A 16,995-nucleotide genomic window follows, 5' to 3' on the forward strand; every position below is an offset into this window, starting at 1 on the left:
GTGTACTGTTCCTCAGGAGTGTAATGTCCCAAGTTGTGGATTGCTCGAGTGTCTCATATTCTGTTACCTGTGGTGCGTCTCCATAGTGAACTGGTTCTGACGCTGCAACGTGTATAGCAGGTTGTTCCCGCGTTGAGTCAAAGTATGGAGACTTAGCTGGGGTCTTGCGACAAGCCTTCTTGCCCTCTTTGAGGAACGCATTGTCTGTGTTTTCCACTAGCATCGGGTCTTTTTCTAGTAAAGACAAGAACTTTGGAAACCACGAGGCATTGGGGTAGTATGGTACACATATCGTGATGCTGGTTGCCTCTTCAATGATTTTGTCAAGGACATCAGGTATGAGTTCCAATGGTGGATTCGCCCATGTATTCACTTCCTGCGCCCACTTTTGTTGTAGCGCATTCTGTTCTTCAGTGTAGTATTTATCTGTGTGCGCATTGGGTGCCGATGCAAACAGATCTACTGTGAAATTCCCAAACCTTCGTTCTGCTTCTTGATAGAATATGGGATGTAATATTCAGTCTATCGCCGATATGGTTATGGGCATGTTCGTTTCCAAGGTGGTGTACTCTTGGCTATTATGTGTTGCCTCATTCGGATTTTGTATTACTTTTGACTCTTTAATACTAAAAGTATCTTCATGGAGACGTGACAACATATCTGCCATCTGGTTGTCCTCGCCTGGGACATGTATGATACAGAAGTGGTGGTGGAACGTTTTCGCTATCCATTTGGCTAGCATTGGGTGTAACGTCTGTTGACTGTTCATTTGCGTGAGCGCTTTGTGATCTGTCCACAATGTTATGTCCCCCCCTTTGATGTATTCTGAGAAATGTTCCAGGCTGTATACCAGTGCTAGTAGCTCTTTGGTGTTTGTGCCATAGTGTTGTTGTGCTGGATTCAAACCTTTTGAAAAGTAGATAATGCCTCTTCTGACTCCATCGATGACTTGAAATAAACACCCTCCTATGCCATAGTCACTAACATCGTTCATAATTTGAAACGGTACCCCGTCAACCGGGTATGCTAGCGTCGCTGAACAGGCGATGGCTTCTTTGAGTTCTTCCCATTTATTTATCAGTTCCGGTGTCCATAGCATGGATAAGTTTTGGTTCATTTTTCCTTTCATTAGGTTCCGAAAGTGTTTCGCTCTATGGGCAAAGTTGGGGACATGGTCTCGCATGTAATTTGCTAGTCCCACTGCTTTGTGCAGATCTCTTTTTGTTTTGGGCAGTGGCCAATCCATCATTCTTTTCTGTTTCTCAGGGTCTGCTTTGAGTCCCTGTGTGGTGACTTTCACCCCAAGAATCTTGACCACTTTGTCCGCGAAGGCAAACTTGTGATTGAGTCGGAAGTTTGCGCCATTTAGTCGCTTGATTACTTCACGAACTGTCTTGCGGTGTTCTTCTTCTGTAAGACTCACAATGACTATGTCATCTGCATACACTTGTACCCCTTAGATTCGTCATGACTCTCTGGAATTGTGCTGTGAGTGAGTGTAGTCCAAACGGCGCGGACTTGAATGAGTATTGCGCTCCTCTCCACGAGAAAGTGAAGAAGTGTTGGCTTGCTTCGTCTACAAGGAAATGGTGAAATCCTCCTGTAAGATTTGGGGTTGAAAAGAACTGTGCCCCTTGTAGGTTGTGTAACACTTCCTTTATTCTTGGTAACAGGAACTTGTCTTGTTCATATTGATAATTGATCTCACGTAAGTCTCGACATGTTCCTACTTTCTTGAGGAGACCTGTTTGGTCATGTTCACCTGTTGATAACAACGGTAGGTTCACCGTTGTGGGCGTATCGCGTTTGTATATGTGGCGGAATGTGTTTGTGCAGAACAAAGTTGACTTTAGCGCTGACGTTGATTTCAATTGCAAGTACTATGACCGTGGAGCTTGGTAGGTTGCAATGAACATCAGGAGGTATATTCGCATTGGTATCCAGGAGGTCTGTAAGTGACTTTCTGAAACCTTCCTGTTCGTGCTATGGGTCCTCTTCATGTGGTGAGAGGAGCGATTCCCATTTTGCATCTGTTGGTATAAGTGGGTTGATTAACCCTGCTATGTATATACCTATGTATGGTAGAATACCCATACCTAGAAGTATTGGTGTCTTTTTGTCTGGTAAGTCCAATACTTCAAAACACTGAGAGGTCTTCCTACCTCCATGGTTAATATCACAAACTTCAGTTGATCAAGTGCGGTGTATTCTTGCATCTGTTTGTGCTAGTTGTATGTACCCCGGTTGCGCTCGAACAGAAAGATATAGTTCTGATAATACACTTTTGTCCATGCATGAGCGTTGTGCCCCCGAGTCTACTAGTGCATTGTATGTATTGCCATTGATTTGTATGTCAATGTGTAAACGTTGGTCTCGTGGTGCAGGAAGTAAAGATAAGGGTTGATAATTTATATCATTTGCATTTATTAACAACGTTTCTTCATCTGTAAATAAATCGAGTCTGTCAGCCAGGTCAATTTCAGTGCTCATTACCTTCTGTAATGTCTTCCACCTTGTCAGACGTAATGGACAGTCTTGCTATCTGCACATCTTTTTTGGCTCGCTGCTCAGCCTTCTTGGCTTGATTTGTTTTCTTCTCAGGACATTCGCTGTACCTATGTGGTGATGGCATTTTCTGACAACAGGGGCATGCACACTCTTCGCGTGCTCCTTTCTTTTTCTGTGTCTGCCCCCCTTGCCTGTGTTGGTGGTGTGCACCATCATCTGGCTTGTGCCGTTTGTTAGCGTTTGTAGAGTAATCCTCCACCTGCGCGTTTGTCTGTGCGTTATTGCGCTTGTTTGCTGCTCGCGTCTGATCCCGCAACATACGCTCTGCTTGTGTCACAGACGCTGTTCTTATGTGTGTCTCTGTCATAGTATGAAACTTGGTCTGTTCTATGTCAGACAAGTGTCCTTCGCTTGCATCCGGTTGCTTGTATCCTTTGATTAGGATGTCTACAACTGATTGCAATCCACAGTACTTCAGTGCGAGGTAGCTTTGTACTTTGAGGATTTGGAAGTGTATAAGTTCCTTGTCTGAGTTGCGGTAACGCTCCTCTAACATTGCCATTGTCTTATGTACACGTTCTGTGCGCACTTCGACGTTCATCTTCTTATTCTGCATGTCATTGAGGAACTTCTCCAATAGATAGTCTACTGGGTGTGATCTGAGTCGATCAATAATGATTCTATTGAACTGCTGGGGATCGTTGATGTGCCTAGTCGTTTATGTCTCAGAATCTCTTAAGTTATTGAGTACTGATTTGGTTTTCTCCGTTGCATCAGTGGAATCTTATAGTCTTCTCACTAATGCTGGATACTGACACAATGGCATTGACGAAGCTAAGAATAGACCACTACACTGTGTAGTGAACTCTATGATATCTTCACAGTTTTCCATTCTAAAGAAACTTTCCTTAGGCATCTTAGGGAATTCCAGAGTCTTAAGTAATTTCTTAAAAGACGATCGTTTTTATCTGATCGCCTAAACGTGAACGCATGAGCTCTAGCTCACTAATGTACAGACTAATTTGTATGAGTTTGTCTTCCTCATCATCACCACAATCGTTGATCGCTTGGTCATATCATCGGCTGAGTTCCGCATCCACTAGTGGCGTATGGCGCTCTGGCTGTTGGTCATGTATGCCTACCCTCATCTTGTGTAGAGTTGATATGGGCACTGGTGCTGGTTGTTCCAATTTGGATACAAACCGACTCACCAACACGTGATTGCCTTGACAGATATTCTTGTATATTTCTAGACGCATTGCTGATGCTACAATGGGTACCCCCGCCAGTGTAGGCTGGCCCAACTACTGCCTGGGCCTGCCCCCCCCATTGGGCTGACTCCCCCCTCACCCGTGCCTTCACTACCTTCCCCTCCATCATACACGCTTGTTCTGGTTGCTGTTGGCATTTTCAGATGTCTGCGTTGATGTGTGGGTGTTAGTGGAATATCATTAAAGGCTCAGGATATGTTTTGTGCATCAGCGCGCGCTTCACCCCCCGTCTTTTTCATATAAAATAAATGAAATTTGTATTTGTTTTACTTACTGTTATAGTGTTGTGCTGCACTTTTGCTGGAAGTGTTTACTGTGCTGTATGGCCCGATAGCTTGTTGCTTTGTTCCCTGTATTTATGAGGGATAAAAACGGTGTTTGATAGTCAAGCTTATTCCGACACTTTTGCTCATTCCGTCACGTGATAACTTATTGTCACTAGTGTTATTCCGTCATGTGAGAAACTTTTTTCTTATATGTGATCTTAATGAGATGTTTGGTCCTAGTGACGTCACCTGGAGAAGTTCGGTCCTAGTGATGTCACCGGGGAAGTTCAATCCTTTTGACTTCACCTCGTTATGTTCAGTCCACTGGACATGTGTGGTCTTGTACCGAACTGCTTGTGTATGTATGTGGTATCTGTTATATTCGTCCTTATTGACTATACCAGCAATGTACTCTGTTGTACTATACTTACTTGATGTGTACTTTTCGTTTGTGTGCGCTGCTTGTGTGATGTATAGTGCTAGTCCAGCCTGTTGTGCTTTCCGGGTTTCTTTGTCAATCACTGTCTTGCAAATTTAGTCCAATCTCCTGTGTGTGTTGTGTGTGTACAACGAGATCTCTTGAATTCAGATGCTCATCACTTTGTGTCACCTCTGTTGCTATTTCGGTTTGTTGAACTGTAATGCGTAGTGTTGTGTATGGAATAGTTTGTTCCTATCACTGAGTTGTGTCTTGTGATCTTTCCGTGATTTGATCGATCTTAGACTTGCTTTATGATGCGTGTGGGGTTGAATTGTTCCCTTGTCCATCAATGGCTGTCTTTGCCTGTTTCCAACTTATTGTTATTCACTTCTGATGGTGTGTGTGCAATGTATGCTTCTTATGTGCTATGTGGAATGAATTATTCTTGTGCACCATTTAGGTGATCAGACCATGGAATAGATTGTTCCTGTGCCTGATCAGATTCGCGAGATTTGCGTCCTAAATTCTTCTTGTGATATGAGTGTTGTACTTACTATTATACCTTACCATACTGTGCCCTCTTTGTTATTATCGATTAGTTGGTTATGAGTTATATAGCTTGTTGGACACTGATCTCTATTGAGAATTACTTGTATGTAAATTCTCTGTATCTAATGTCTTGTGCCTCTTTATGATAGTTTGACGCGAATTGTGTACTATTTTGCGTCTTGTCTTTGTCTTGTTTATGAATCGATCAATCACTATCACTTGTTTTAACTCTTATTGTTACAATTCCCTAATAAATTACCCCTGGCCTTTTGTTGTTATTCGATATTTGAACCCTCCTCAATCATTTAATCAATGATATGCGCATCTGATTGTTTTTGGAATTCCTTGTTCAATAACCGTATGTATATTCGTGTATGTTTTCTTCTTATTTATTTAGAATACTTTGATAGAAATTGCCTCGTGTTTGTAATTGAGTTGTCAAGTATGTGTACTTATCTACCTAAAGTGAGTATTTCTTGTTTTAAGATCTTACTCATCTTATTTCTTGGTAGTACCCCTTCCTAAGCGAGTATGATTGCTTAGAATGATTAATTGGCAAGTATGATTGTCTAGAATGTTTGGTTATGCTTGATACTCTTGTCCATTCTGTGCGTGGACACTCTTAACATGTTCCTGTCTTTCATGCAATTGGATACCTGAAATTGAGGCTTGAGATTTTGATGTGTACGTTAGTTTTGTACTCATCTCTCTGGGTTCTTGATAGTTACGTTGTTACCTGTTACTATTATGTGGCCCTGCTACGCTAGACTTCTGTCTATAGTGTGTTTCTTGTAAGTATTCTTGCTAATTAACTGGTGATTTTAGCTTCTCAGTACAGAATGTCTTAACAGAATGTCTTATTCTTTTTGAAATTATGATTGAGTGTTGTGCTACCCTTGAACATCACAAGCTAGTTGCTTATGTGTACTCGTCTCAGAGTTAATAATTAAGTATCTATTATGTGCACATGTTCTCAAATGTTGATATGTGTAATGTCTTTGCCTTACTCGTATATCTCACTGTTGTTTGCATTGTCGTGCAGGGTCTCTAAAGCTCAGTATATTTTCTTGTTCGAAAATGGTCTAAAAATCCCCAACATTGATGAATTAATCAACGTGACACTTTTCTAATTTTTGCACTCACCGAGACACTTCTTTGTACTCAATAAAGCTTATCACACCTCGTTAAGTGTCCAACTTACTTCCGGAACACTTCTATTTACCTCAGACGTTGTGCCAAGGTCTTGTTCTTCTTTCTCCTGTTCATCTGAGTTCCAAGGTGTCCTCTTGTCCTTCCGTTGTGGACCTTCTTTCTTCTTCAGAACTTTCTCGCTTCTCTTCGGCCTCTTTCTTTTGTATTAAAGTCTATATCACAATTAAAAATTCTTTATGTCAGGAGTGACTTCTGCTTCTTTTCTTGAACCTATTTTAGTGTGTTAGGATTCTTGTTGACTTATCTAGGTAAGGATATTGTAAAAAAAATGTAAAGTATGGAGAGTAGTTGAAAGGTACGAGACAATGGAATACAATCGACCTCTTCTCAAGTACGGTTATCTCAGCTAGGAAAAGTCCTTAGTCTGAGAGAACCGAACTGAGTCTTTATTCGTGTTTTCACTAGACTCAGGATTTACTTGAGTGTTTCTTTCACACGTGGAAGTTCCAGTATAGCTTACCGGTTCTACCGCTAAAATTTCTGATGACTCTAATATCAGAAATATTCCAATCCTAATTCCAAAACTCAGTATTTGATTATTCTGGGTTTTGGGATTTGTATTGGCTTTTTGATATCTGGTCCCTATATGCTACCCGCAACGCTCTGCTTCCAACTCCGATTGACAAGAAAGAAGTGTGTTGAGATGAGCCTGTAATGCCAAGACTGGGTAGTATGTGTTCGGCATTGTTCTCATATTGCGGGGTGGAGCTGCTATGGCCCATCGGACATCTAGTATTCAGAAATACGTCTACTCCTGTAGCTTCTCATAATCCTTTCCAACCCAGTATAGATGTTCTAGCCTAGTCTGCGCTGCATGGACATATGCCATATGTAGGTATTGTAAGACCCTTACTACTTGCGCCCCTGCTAACGCTTATTGTAATAGTATAGGCCATGGGTCCACCACAAACTATTTCTTTAACTATGTTCAATAATTCATTTCCAAAAGTCTATGTTTAGCTTCGCGGATACTGGTGTCCTCTTTGTTTCCAGTTACTAGAGCATGTGTTAACACATGGTAGTACTCAGTATTATGTACCCGTGGAGTGGCCTTAAAAGTTATAATCTTAGACGTGAAATTATTAAAGAAATCAGTCCGGTTGCTCTTCTGAGAATATTTCAGATTGGATAGAGCTTCTTCTGTCTTTTGCAGTTCGTGTCCAACCACGGTCACTTGCGTAATCTATGAATTACTTTGATATTTCTGAATCGTCATGTATGTATATCTGAACACGCTTATTCAATTCTTCAGCATGTGAATGATGGTTATGTCTTTCGTTGATATCTCTTGCAAGAGAGTGACATCTAAATAATCAGATTCATATTCCGATGAATCAGAAGGATGCTGACCCCATTCATCTGGTATATCCTTAAGGAGTTGTTCTATAGGCATTTATGGGGCAACATAAACTGCCTTCTTTACGGGAATACTTGAGTGTTTAGTTTGTGAAGTTGCAGTGCTTGGAAAAGCTCTAGTCTGCACATATTGCGGTACGTTAGTACCTATCGATTCGCCTGTTTGTCCATCATGTTCGTATGAACTACCACTTAACTGGGTTTGTCATAACTTTTGTAGATCTTCAGTATAATCTTTAGGATGTTATTTATCTTGAACATGTGGACAAATCGTTTTAAAAATAGGGTGATACGGTCTTTTCCCTTCCGATCTATTTTAAGGCAAGACTTTCTCTATATATATTCATGTGCAGAGATTTTCTTGTTCTGCTTACTTTTTTTCTCCAACATATCTGCAATGTCCACTACAGGTTGTGCTCTTTCAACAGATTGCTTCGAGTAATGTATGCACCAGACACTGAATAGAAAGTATCTGGTTATGACTTATCACTAATTGGCATCGAAATACTTCGTTGCTTTGAATGGTAACGATGTGATTCTCCAAGTTTGCCATCATCCCCATCTACATCAGAATTAGGAGCTAGATTAAGATATGCTTTATTCTTCCGTTATGAAATCTCAAGTTCCCGCATGAATTTGAACTGTACGGGTGGCTGTATTTTAGTAGTTAACTGCTGAACTGCACTTTGCAGTATCCCTATTGAATCTAGAGAATCATTAAGAGTCTCAGGATTCCTTATTTGCCCTACGTCTTGCTTATCAGCAAGAGCATTCGCTGACTAATGTGGAGCTTTTGGTAACTCCTGTGGTTCCCTCTTTTTCCCTATAAGATTCAGAGTGTATGTCTTTATGAACAGCGGACTCAGTTTCCTCTATGAGAGCTTCAACTTGCTCTAGTTTAAAGCAACTTCTGAAGTTACTACTACTGTTGAGTTCTTAGCTGAACTAGTAGCATCTTCCTCAGACTTATTACGCGTAAACATAGTATAATAGTGCTTCTCCTACTTCAAGAGAAATGTCCATCGTTTGATCTGAAGCTATGAAGTTTCGTCTATGGTCTTCTTAGGCATTGCTTCCATAAGGATGCTTGCTTCTTCTAGGGCGTTCTCTTTATCCTGCTTTAATTGCAAGATTCTTTGGCTTCCTTATTGGATACTTCAGCTACTGTTTGTTTCCACTGAACTTTGACTCTAATATCATCTTTTTCTTAGGATTAACCTTCTTAGGAGGTAAATTTGATAGCTTGAGCTATATACTTAAGTAGATATATTTAAATATATAGTATTTATATTCTGTTTATTATTTCACATTTTTTTTTACACAGTAGTTCTAAATTTACACATATAAAGTGTGAATTCTTTTATATTGACAGGCAATCATTAAAAAGTAAGTTGGTGATTGTGAATTAGCACGTTTATGCTAATTGTGTATCTACACTTAAAATTTTAATGCTTTTGATCTTAACTTGATTGCAAATAAATATATTTGTAATTTCAAATTTAACATGGAAGTGCAGATTGTCGATCTACACGCACGAGTAAGTATGTTTATAAATGTACACGCTAGTGCACATCAATTCGTCTGATCACTCCTCAGCTACTTTAAGGTATTTTAAAAAAACATGTAAATCGTATACCTACGATATCGGGAACAGACAATTTATTCAAATAAAGTAAATAACACAATTTTCATTATTATAACCCATTGCCATATCCTCAAACACAGCGATTCCGGCCCGCTAATGTGCTACAGCGCATTGTCAGGTAATGAAGAACGTGTTGAGGAGATGCATAAGGAGGATGAGCTGGACCTGGTTGAGGAGCATATTCTACCGAGGATTCCAGATGTGTTAGCACCAGTGGAATTACCGGTGGGTGATATAGACCCGGGCAAGATGTGTAAGGACTTTCAGTCGTTTGATGAAGGGCCGTTGCGAGCGTTGAGCAAGGATATTGGAGTTCCGCAGGCTGACATTGAAGCCATGGTGGTAGCTATAAAGTCTATTGCGTATGACAAAGATAACCCGACATTTGTGAACTTGCCAGATGTTGAGCTGCGGGTGCGTACTGATGCGGTACCGCTACCATATGTACAATTACAAGGATATGGATGCTCAGGAGGTCCTAAAGGTTAAGATTGGTGATTGGAATCGAGGTGGTATCTCGGAGAAGTTGACCAAATCAGAGGTGAAGAATATGAAATGGTGTGCCATGCCATATTTGGTATATAAAAGCCTGGCTTTGTTCCAATGACTGCTGATGATTGGCGGCTATTTATTTACTTTAAGAAGACTAATACGTAGTTTGAATGTGAGGCGTACCCGGTACCGACAGAGAGACAGTTCTTGTCTTCAGTTGGACTTAGGGGGCGCAAGTATCGTACTGTTGTCGATCTTGGTCAGGGCTTCTATCAGCAGAAGTTGAGTAAAGAGTCGCGGAAGTATACCACCTTTTGGACAACATTGGCTGTTGTACAGGTCTCCGATGAAGGAGATGTCGTATGAGTATCGACAGGCGCTTGGTCACCGATTGCGGTGCACGGCGATGGCTTATCGCTGGGCGGATGAGAAGAGTTTATTTTGTTATTTATATATAGAGTGGTAATAATGTAGTATTTGACACATACACGTATGCCAATGCAACGATCTACTGCACTATATTTTGTCTATTATGTATGATGATCGTATGGAAGTATTTGGCACATGCACGTGTAGCATAAGGAAATAAGCTCGGATCTATGGCTGCGTGATTTAAATTGGAGTACTGCGATGTACACGGATGTGCTAATGTAATTAAAACACTATGTCGTTGTAAATACACAGTTGGAACATGAAAATCAATACTTAAATATCTCAAACGGGCCACTCGATGCCGACTTGATAAACCCTTCACATCGATTATGGGCCATAATGAGCACTTATGAGGCCCAATTGGCGATATCATACTATGGAGTACATAGGACTTCTCCAACAACGACTGAGCAGGTGGCAAGATACGCATGTCTATGCAAAATACATTCCATAGTTTGCTTTATGAACCGAGCAGTACGTCTCAGTAGTAGGCTTCAGCTAGTATCCCTGCTACAGGCATTCTCGCGTGAGAAATACATCACAAATACTATATATATATATACTCCACTTCCGATGCCCATGTAGAGTCCCCAGATCTCTACATCAGAACGGGAGGATCGGGTTTATTTCGTCAGGTATGCCTTCAATCCAGACAGACCCACTTTTGAAACAAAATGTTCACTCAGACTCCTGGGGTCGGACGTGTCGTTTGGCGCTTACTGTCGCTTCCCTCGTGCTCATCACCATCGTCCTCGCGTTTCCTTTTCCTGTTACTATCCGCTAATATATCTGTAGTTGTATCTAGCTTATGATCATGACTTGTACCCTTTACATTCTGGTCACCAAGTGTTCCGTTTGCGTCACTGATCCTCCCAACATCGCCCGTGCCATTTACACTACTATCAGTGCCGAGCCCACTCCCCCTGGCAAGTGTACCGGCATCTGTGCCAGCCCCAATTCCCGCACCCTCCATTCCAGCAGTATTACTGTCCTTATTCTCTATCCCACCAACCGCTATAATTGGGGTAGTATCTATCTCCGGCTCATTCAGCTGGACTAAAGCAGCTTGCGGGTCTATTAGCCCCCCAGCCAGGCTCCCGCTATTCGCAGAGGGTATGGTATCGCCCATACCCAGTACATTGCCCAGGTTCGGTTGCAGACTCATCCCAGGCGTGAGACTTAAGTCCCCACTCATCCGCGCACCGATCAGATTCGGGTAGGTCGCTTGTGCAGTGGTTGTAGCTGAGCTGGCCAATAGCAGCCCTGTTTGGACGCCTCACGGGAGAACAGTGAGAGTAATTGGTCGGTTGAGGATTATATACGTGTGTTTGTGTGTATGTATGTATAGTATACGTGTGTTTGTGTGTATGTATGTATAGTATACGTGTGTTTGTGTGTATGTATGTATATACTTTATAAATTTATCCGCATGAGAGGTGGACAACAGGCCGAGAGATGCGTTGCAAGCTGACAAAAGTATCGATATACCACAGATGTGGTTCCTGCTATTTTCTACTACCGTATTGCATTAGCGTAGCCACACATGTCGGGCTGTATCCTTTCATCACCAATAGCACGAGCTGCGAAACTCGGACACACACGACACCCCTCACAGACACGTTCACATGTTCATGTTCCACTCCACTGTGGATATCAACCGTACTAAGCAATAGTGCCAATACACTACACCTATATAGTTTCAAACCAGTCAGCACAACTCGCTTACCTGCCCCAGCGTCGCTCTTGGGCATCGCGAGGTCGAAATTCATACCCAGACCACCCGTACCCACCGCACCAAGAGTTGCCGGTGTATTCATACTCGCACCCGTCAAGCTTGCTGTACATATCAGATGTAAGACGAATCGAAGTATATTGAATGCTGAATAAACTCGCTTATTAGGATCAGATATAGAACAAATTCAACTATTTGGCATTTTGAATGTTCTGCTTCACGTGTATTAAACATGGTCCACACCACCAAAACTCTGAAACCCTAAACTCGTCTCTGTCTATGAAATTACTCCAGTCAAGGAATCTACTGACATCATGGCACGACAAATAAAAAGTAATGCAACGGGAAAACTCATATATACACCTCGTGTTATACCCAAAGAAGGGTCATCTTATTCTAATATCGGGGTAGAAAAAGGACAATGAATTGATCGAAGAAAATAGAATGTGTGTATTCTGCGTCATCCTTGCTGACGAAATGGATATTGAGTAAATTGTACGGTTGCTTTTACACCTGTGTGGATTGACAGCAATGAGATATATACACATAAATATACGGATATATACACATATATATATACGGATATATACACATAAATATACGGATAAATACACGTATAAATATACAGATATATACACATAAATATACGGATATATACACATAAATATACAGATATACACATACATAAATATACACATACACAAATATACAGATATGCACATGTATAAATATACAGATATATACAGATATAAATATACAGATATGTACACCTTTAAATATACAGGTATACACATACATAAATATACAGATATGTACACGTATAAATATACAGATATATACAGATACATAAATATACAGATATGTATACATATAAATATACAGATATACAGATACATAAATATACAGATATGTACATATATAAATATACGGGTATATACACTTAATAAATATACAGATATGTATACATATAAATATACAGATAGACGCATACATAAATTTACAGATATGTACACATATATCTTCCGGAGTATCTGGTAAGCCAACCGCCCAAAACCCAAAACACTAACCTACCACCTCGATTTTAAAACATACCTAAAAATGAATCGGAGACGGGGAGTGGCGGCTCCGGTTTTCGCACACACAGTGTTGAAAAGTGCGAGTCGATTCCCCCGTACATCATAGCCATCACCGTAGGTATGCACATGTGAGATTCCAAGGCTTGTGTTAAACGCTCATCTGACAGAACACTGTCGGTGTGCAGGTGCACAGACCCCAGAGACGGCAGATTCATTGGCAGGTCTGGAAGTGCGGGTGTGATGTTTGGTGCGATATATCAGTAGACTGGTCATATACGAGACTGATAGTACGACTGATAAGATACTATATTTATAGTACGACTTATAAAATACTAAAATTAATAGTACGATTTATACGATACTAAATTGATAGTACTACTTATACGATACGAAATTGATAGTACGACTTAGAAACAAAGATACACATGCTAGTGTACAGACTGGGCACGAATATCACTCTTAAATCAACACACCATCTAGTAGAGGTAGCCACGTTTGAACAATGATAGCGTGCTGGTGGCGATACGAGACTAATCGTGCGCTACAGTTGTATGGGTATTCATCCCAGTGATACATAGCTATCTATATATCTGATACAACCCAGCATCATGTATCTAATACAACCCAACATCATGTATCTATATATCAAATACAACCCAACATCATGCGCGCCTACACATACAATACATACGTTTCTTCACCCGCAGCTTCCCTGCCCGGCCGACCTTTACGTGCAAACTAACATCGCAGAGCTAATATGCCACATGCTTGTACTGTGCATATACAATGGTATATGCGTATGTCCTATGCTTGTACTGTGCATTTACCATGCTCCATGTGTATGTCCTATGCTTGTACTGTGCATATACAATGGTATATGCCTATGTTCTATGCGTATGCCCTATGCTTGTACTGTGCATATACAATAGTACATGTGTATGCCCTATGCTTGTACTGTGCATATACAATGGTATATGCGTATGTCCTATGCTTGTACTGTGCATATACCATGCTATATGCGTATGTCCTATGCTTGTACTGTGTATATACCACGCTATATGCGTATGCCCTATGCTTGTACTGTTCATATACCATGCTATATGCGTATGTCCTATGCTTGTACTGTGCATATACCATGCTATATGCGTATGTCCTATGCTTGTACTGTGCATATACCATGCTATATGCGTATGTCCTATGCTTGCACTGTGCATATACCATGCTATATGTGTATCCTACCATACGACATCGTGATCCCCTACACACCATACATACGTTTCTTCACCCGCAGCTTCCCTGCCCGGCCAACCTTCACGTGCACACCGAACACAGTGGGTGCTGTGGGGTGGCGGCAGCTTATAGCCAACACAAAAGGCAACGGCGTCGACACATCGAACATCAACGCGGCTGGTTTGGGTTTCAGGCAGTTCTGTGTAGTCGAATTCCGGATCTCCGCATCTATTTATAGTTCATATAAGAAGAATAGAAGAAAAATGTGTGTGTGTGGGTGGGGGGGGGTAGGTTTTGGGGGACCAAAAATAACAAGCAGTATGTTCAACCGGCAAAGGTGTCGATGAACCGAACACCACCGTTCTGTGCTTGTTTTCATTCAGGCCGATTCGGTGTTTTCAAGTTCCGAACTTCGGCAATACAATATTCGAGTGCATGAGGGGGGGGGGGGGCGCATAGGGTTATGCTGTGTGGTTGAGCTAGATGCTAGCTCTGATATCAAACGGAAAACAAGGCTGAACCCCAAACTTACACATCTAGATATCCGAATATATATATATATGTGTATACCCGAATATATGTGCAGACACAAACAAAACAAACAAACCAAGATATATGGACGTTACATACACAGAATCCAATACACACGTCCGCACTATTCCGAGCAACTAAAGCGCTACAGAGCACGCACATCATTGCCTATAGCACGCTCCAGTGCACACACGCGCACACCTTTATCCGTAGCCCGGACGGTGATGATGCTTTTAAACAGTGTGTTAAAAGTAGTCTGTTGCCTTAGCAACTGCACACACGGTAGGATCTGGCTGGTGCTGGTGAACGGGATACGGTAAACCGTACATCCCGCATGCCGCTTAGTCAACGCCAGGCTGTATTTGTGAGTCTGGCCTAGTTTCACCTGTGAAGGAAGAGTGGGCCGAGCCTTGTGAGTGCCTTTGTGTACTGGCGGAGACATCGGGGGTTGCACGGGCCGGAAATCAGACACACACGCGTGAGTATATGCACACACACATGTATAGGTACATGCACACACATATGTATAAGTACATACACACACACACGTATATACACACGTATAAGTACATGCACACACACGTATTCACACATATATAAGTACAGGCATACGCTTGTGTATAAGTACATGCACACACTTGTGTATAAGTACATGTACACACATGTGTACAAGTATATGCACACACGCGCGTGACGCGTAGAGACGTCGAGATTAGAATAGCAGAAGATAAATACAACACGCACAGAGAACACAGGGGTGGCAGGTTAGTATCTCTAGGCACGCATATCTTGCGAGTGATTGTGCAGAGTTGTAATGAGTCATGGCAGGCTCACCCTTAACAGCCCCAGAGGTGCCCTACAGGCCACAGTGTATGGCAATACAAACAATACTATCGGTCTATACTATCGGTCTGGTAGGCACACCGTCCGGCTGAGCCATGCACAGAAACACCCCCACGGGTACATTCAGAAACACATATAGTGGACAATACCGTATGAATGTGTATTGGTATACGTGCATGAGTGTATAAGTGCTGACAAGGTCAACCCATCAAGCATAAGGTAACCAACAGCTCGACGATATGTATGAATTTCTCCATGGACATCTCTAGACATGTATATCTATACAGACATGCATACATATATACATACATACATACATACATACATACATATATATATATATACATACATACATATATACATACGTACATACATACATACATACATACGTACATCATACATACATACATACATACATACATACATACATACATACATACATACGTACATACATACATACATATATATATACATACATACATACATACATACATACATCCATATATACATACGTACGTACATACATACATTCATTCATACATACATATATACATACACACACGACCACTTTCTATATTAATACCATCTACTTGTCTCACTGGGTCAGCCAGTTGTGTATAGTCTACTACACACACGCCTACATGGAACACACAATACAAAATAGATACTTCCATACACATAAGTGTATACACATGCCCATTTGTTCCTTTTTCTAACCCACTGAGCGTCTAATACAAATCTACCTACTTGCTTTATAATTCTACCTACTTGTTTAATAATTCTACCTACCTGTTTCATCATTCTACCTACTCGTTTTATACTTCTACCTACTTGTTTATAGGATTGGTCAGTGAGTTGCTGGGACTGGTCGTGCACTTCGCGTGTGAGCAATTGGTCCAGCGTGACAGTGTTCGAGTCGGTTGCATTTCTAAATCGTTTCAACGTGTCGACTCCTGTGTATGTGTGCACGTATGCAATTCATGTTTATGAGTCCTGAATTATTTTCGTGCGTACGTTCGTGAGAGTTGCTTTTAATGTGTGTGTGTGTGTGCGTTTGTGAATGTGTATGTGTATGTTTATGGATATGAGCATGAGTATGAGTGCGAGCATGTGAATGTGCATGTGTTTCATTTGGTGTATGTGCGCGTGTATATGTATGAATATGTATGTTTGTATGTATGTCCTATGGTATGTGTGATCTACGTCTATAACCACTACCACCGCGCAAACACGTAGACTACACCGTTGTCGGCATATCAACACTTGGCGAGCATTTGGCTAAACCACATACATACACAGACCAATCTGTATATATAAAATGAACATAAGTACGCTTACTATAAGCAAGCTGTGCCTGATATACATAATATATAAATTACAAAATTAATATTAATATATATATATATATATATAATATAAATATGTAAATAT

General features: G+C 41.1%; 3 protein-coding genes across 3 annotated transcripts; 1 reads left to right on the top strand and 2 right to left on the bottom strand.

Moving 5' to 3' along the window:
• Positions 1–2,479: 2,479 nt before the first annotated feature.
• Positions 2,480–3,124, bottom strand: SARC_01429 (hypothetical protein; the record flags this gene model as incomplete). The annotated part of the gene is made up of 1 exon (XM_014304850.1): positions 2,480–3,124. The coding sequence occupies one exon, from the start codon at positions 3,122–3,124 to the stop codon at positions 2,480–2,482; it is 645 nt and encodes a 214-aa protein (XP_014160325.1).
• A 6,200-nt stretch (positions 3,125–9,324) lies between these two features.
• SARC_01430 (hypothetical protein) lies at positions 9,325–9,717 on the top strand (the record flags this gene model as incomplete). Its single annotated transcript, XM_014304851.1, has 1 exon — positions 9,325–9,717. One exon carries the CDS (start codon positions 9,325–9,327, stop codon positions 9,715–9,717), a length of 393 nt encoding a protein of 130 aa, XP_014160326.1.
• A 1,117-nt stretch (positions 9,718–10,834) lies between these two features.
• SARC_01431 (hypothetical protein) lies at positions 10,835–16,519 on the bottom strand (the record flags this gene model as incomplete). The annotated part of the gene is made up of 6 exons (XM_014304852.1): positions 16,396–16,519; positions 14,923–15,106; positions 14,236–14,418; positions 12,977–13,183; positions 11,879–11,989; positions 10,835–11,427 (listed from the first exon to the last, which is right to left on the bottom strand). The coding sequence occupies exons 3-6, from the start codon at positions 14,357–14,359 to the stop codon at positions 10,835–10,837; spliced, it is 1,035 nt and encodes a 344-aa protein (XP_014160327.1). The 5' UTR covers positions 14,360–14,418; positions 14,923–15,106; positions 16,396–16,519.
• Between the last annotated feature and the right edge of the window lie 476 nt (positions 16,520–16,995).

The sequence above is a fragment of the Sphaeroforma arctica genome, assembly GCF_001186125.1.
Source record: "Sphaeroforma arctica JP610 unplaced genomic scaffold supercont1.56, whole genome shotgun sequence".
In the NCBI taxonomy this organism is placed as follows: domain Eukaryota; class Ichthyosporea; order Ichthyophonida; genus Sphaeroforma; species Sphaeroforma arctica.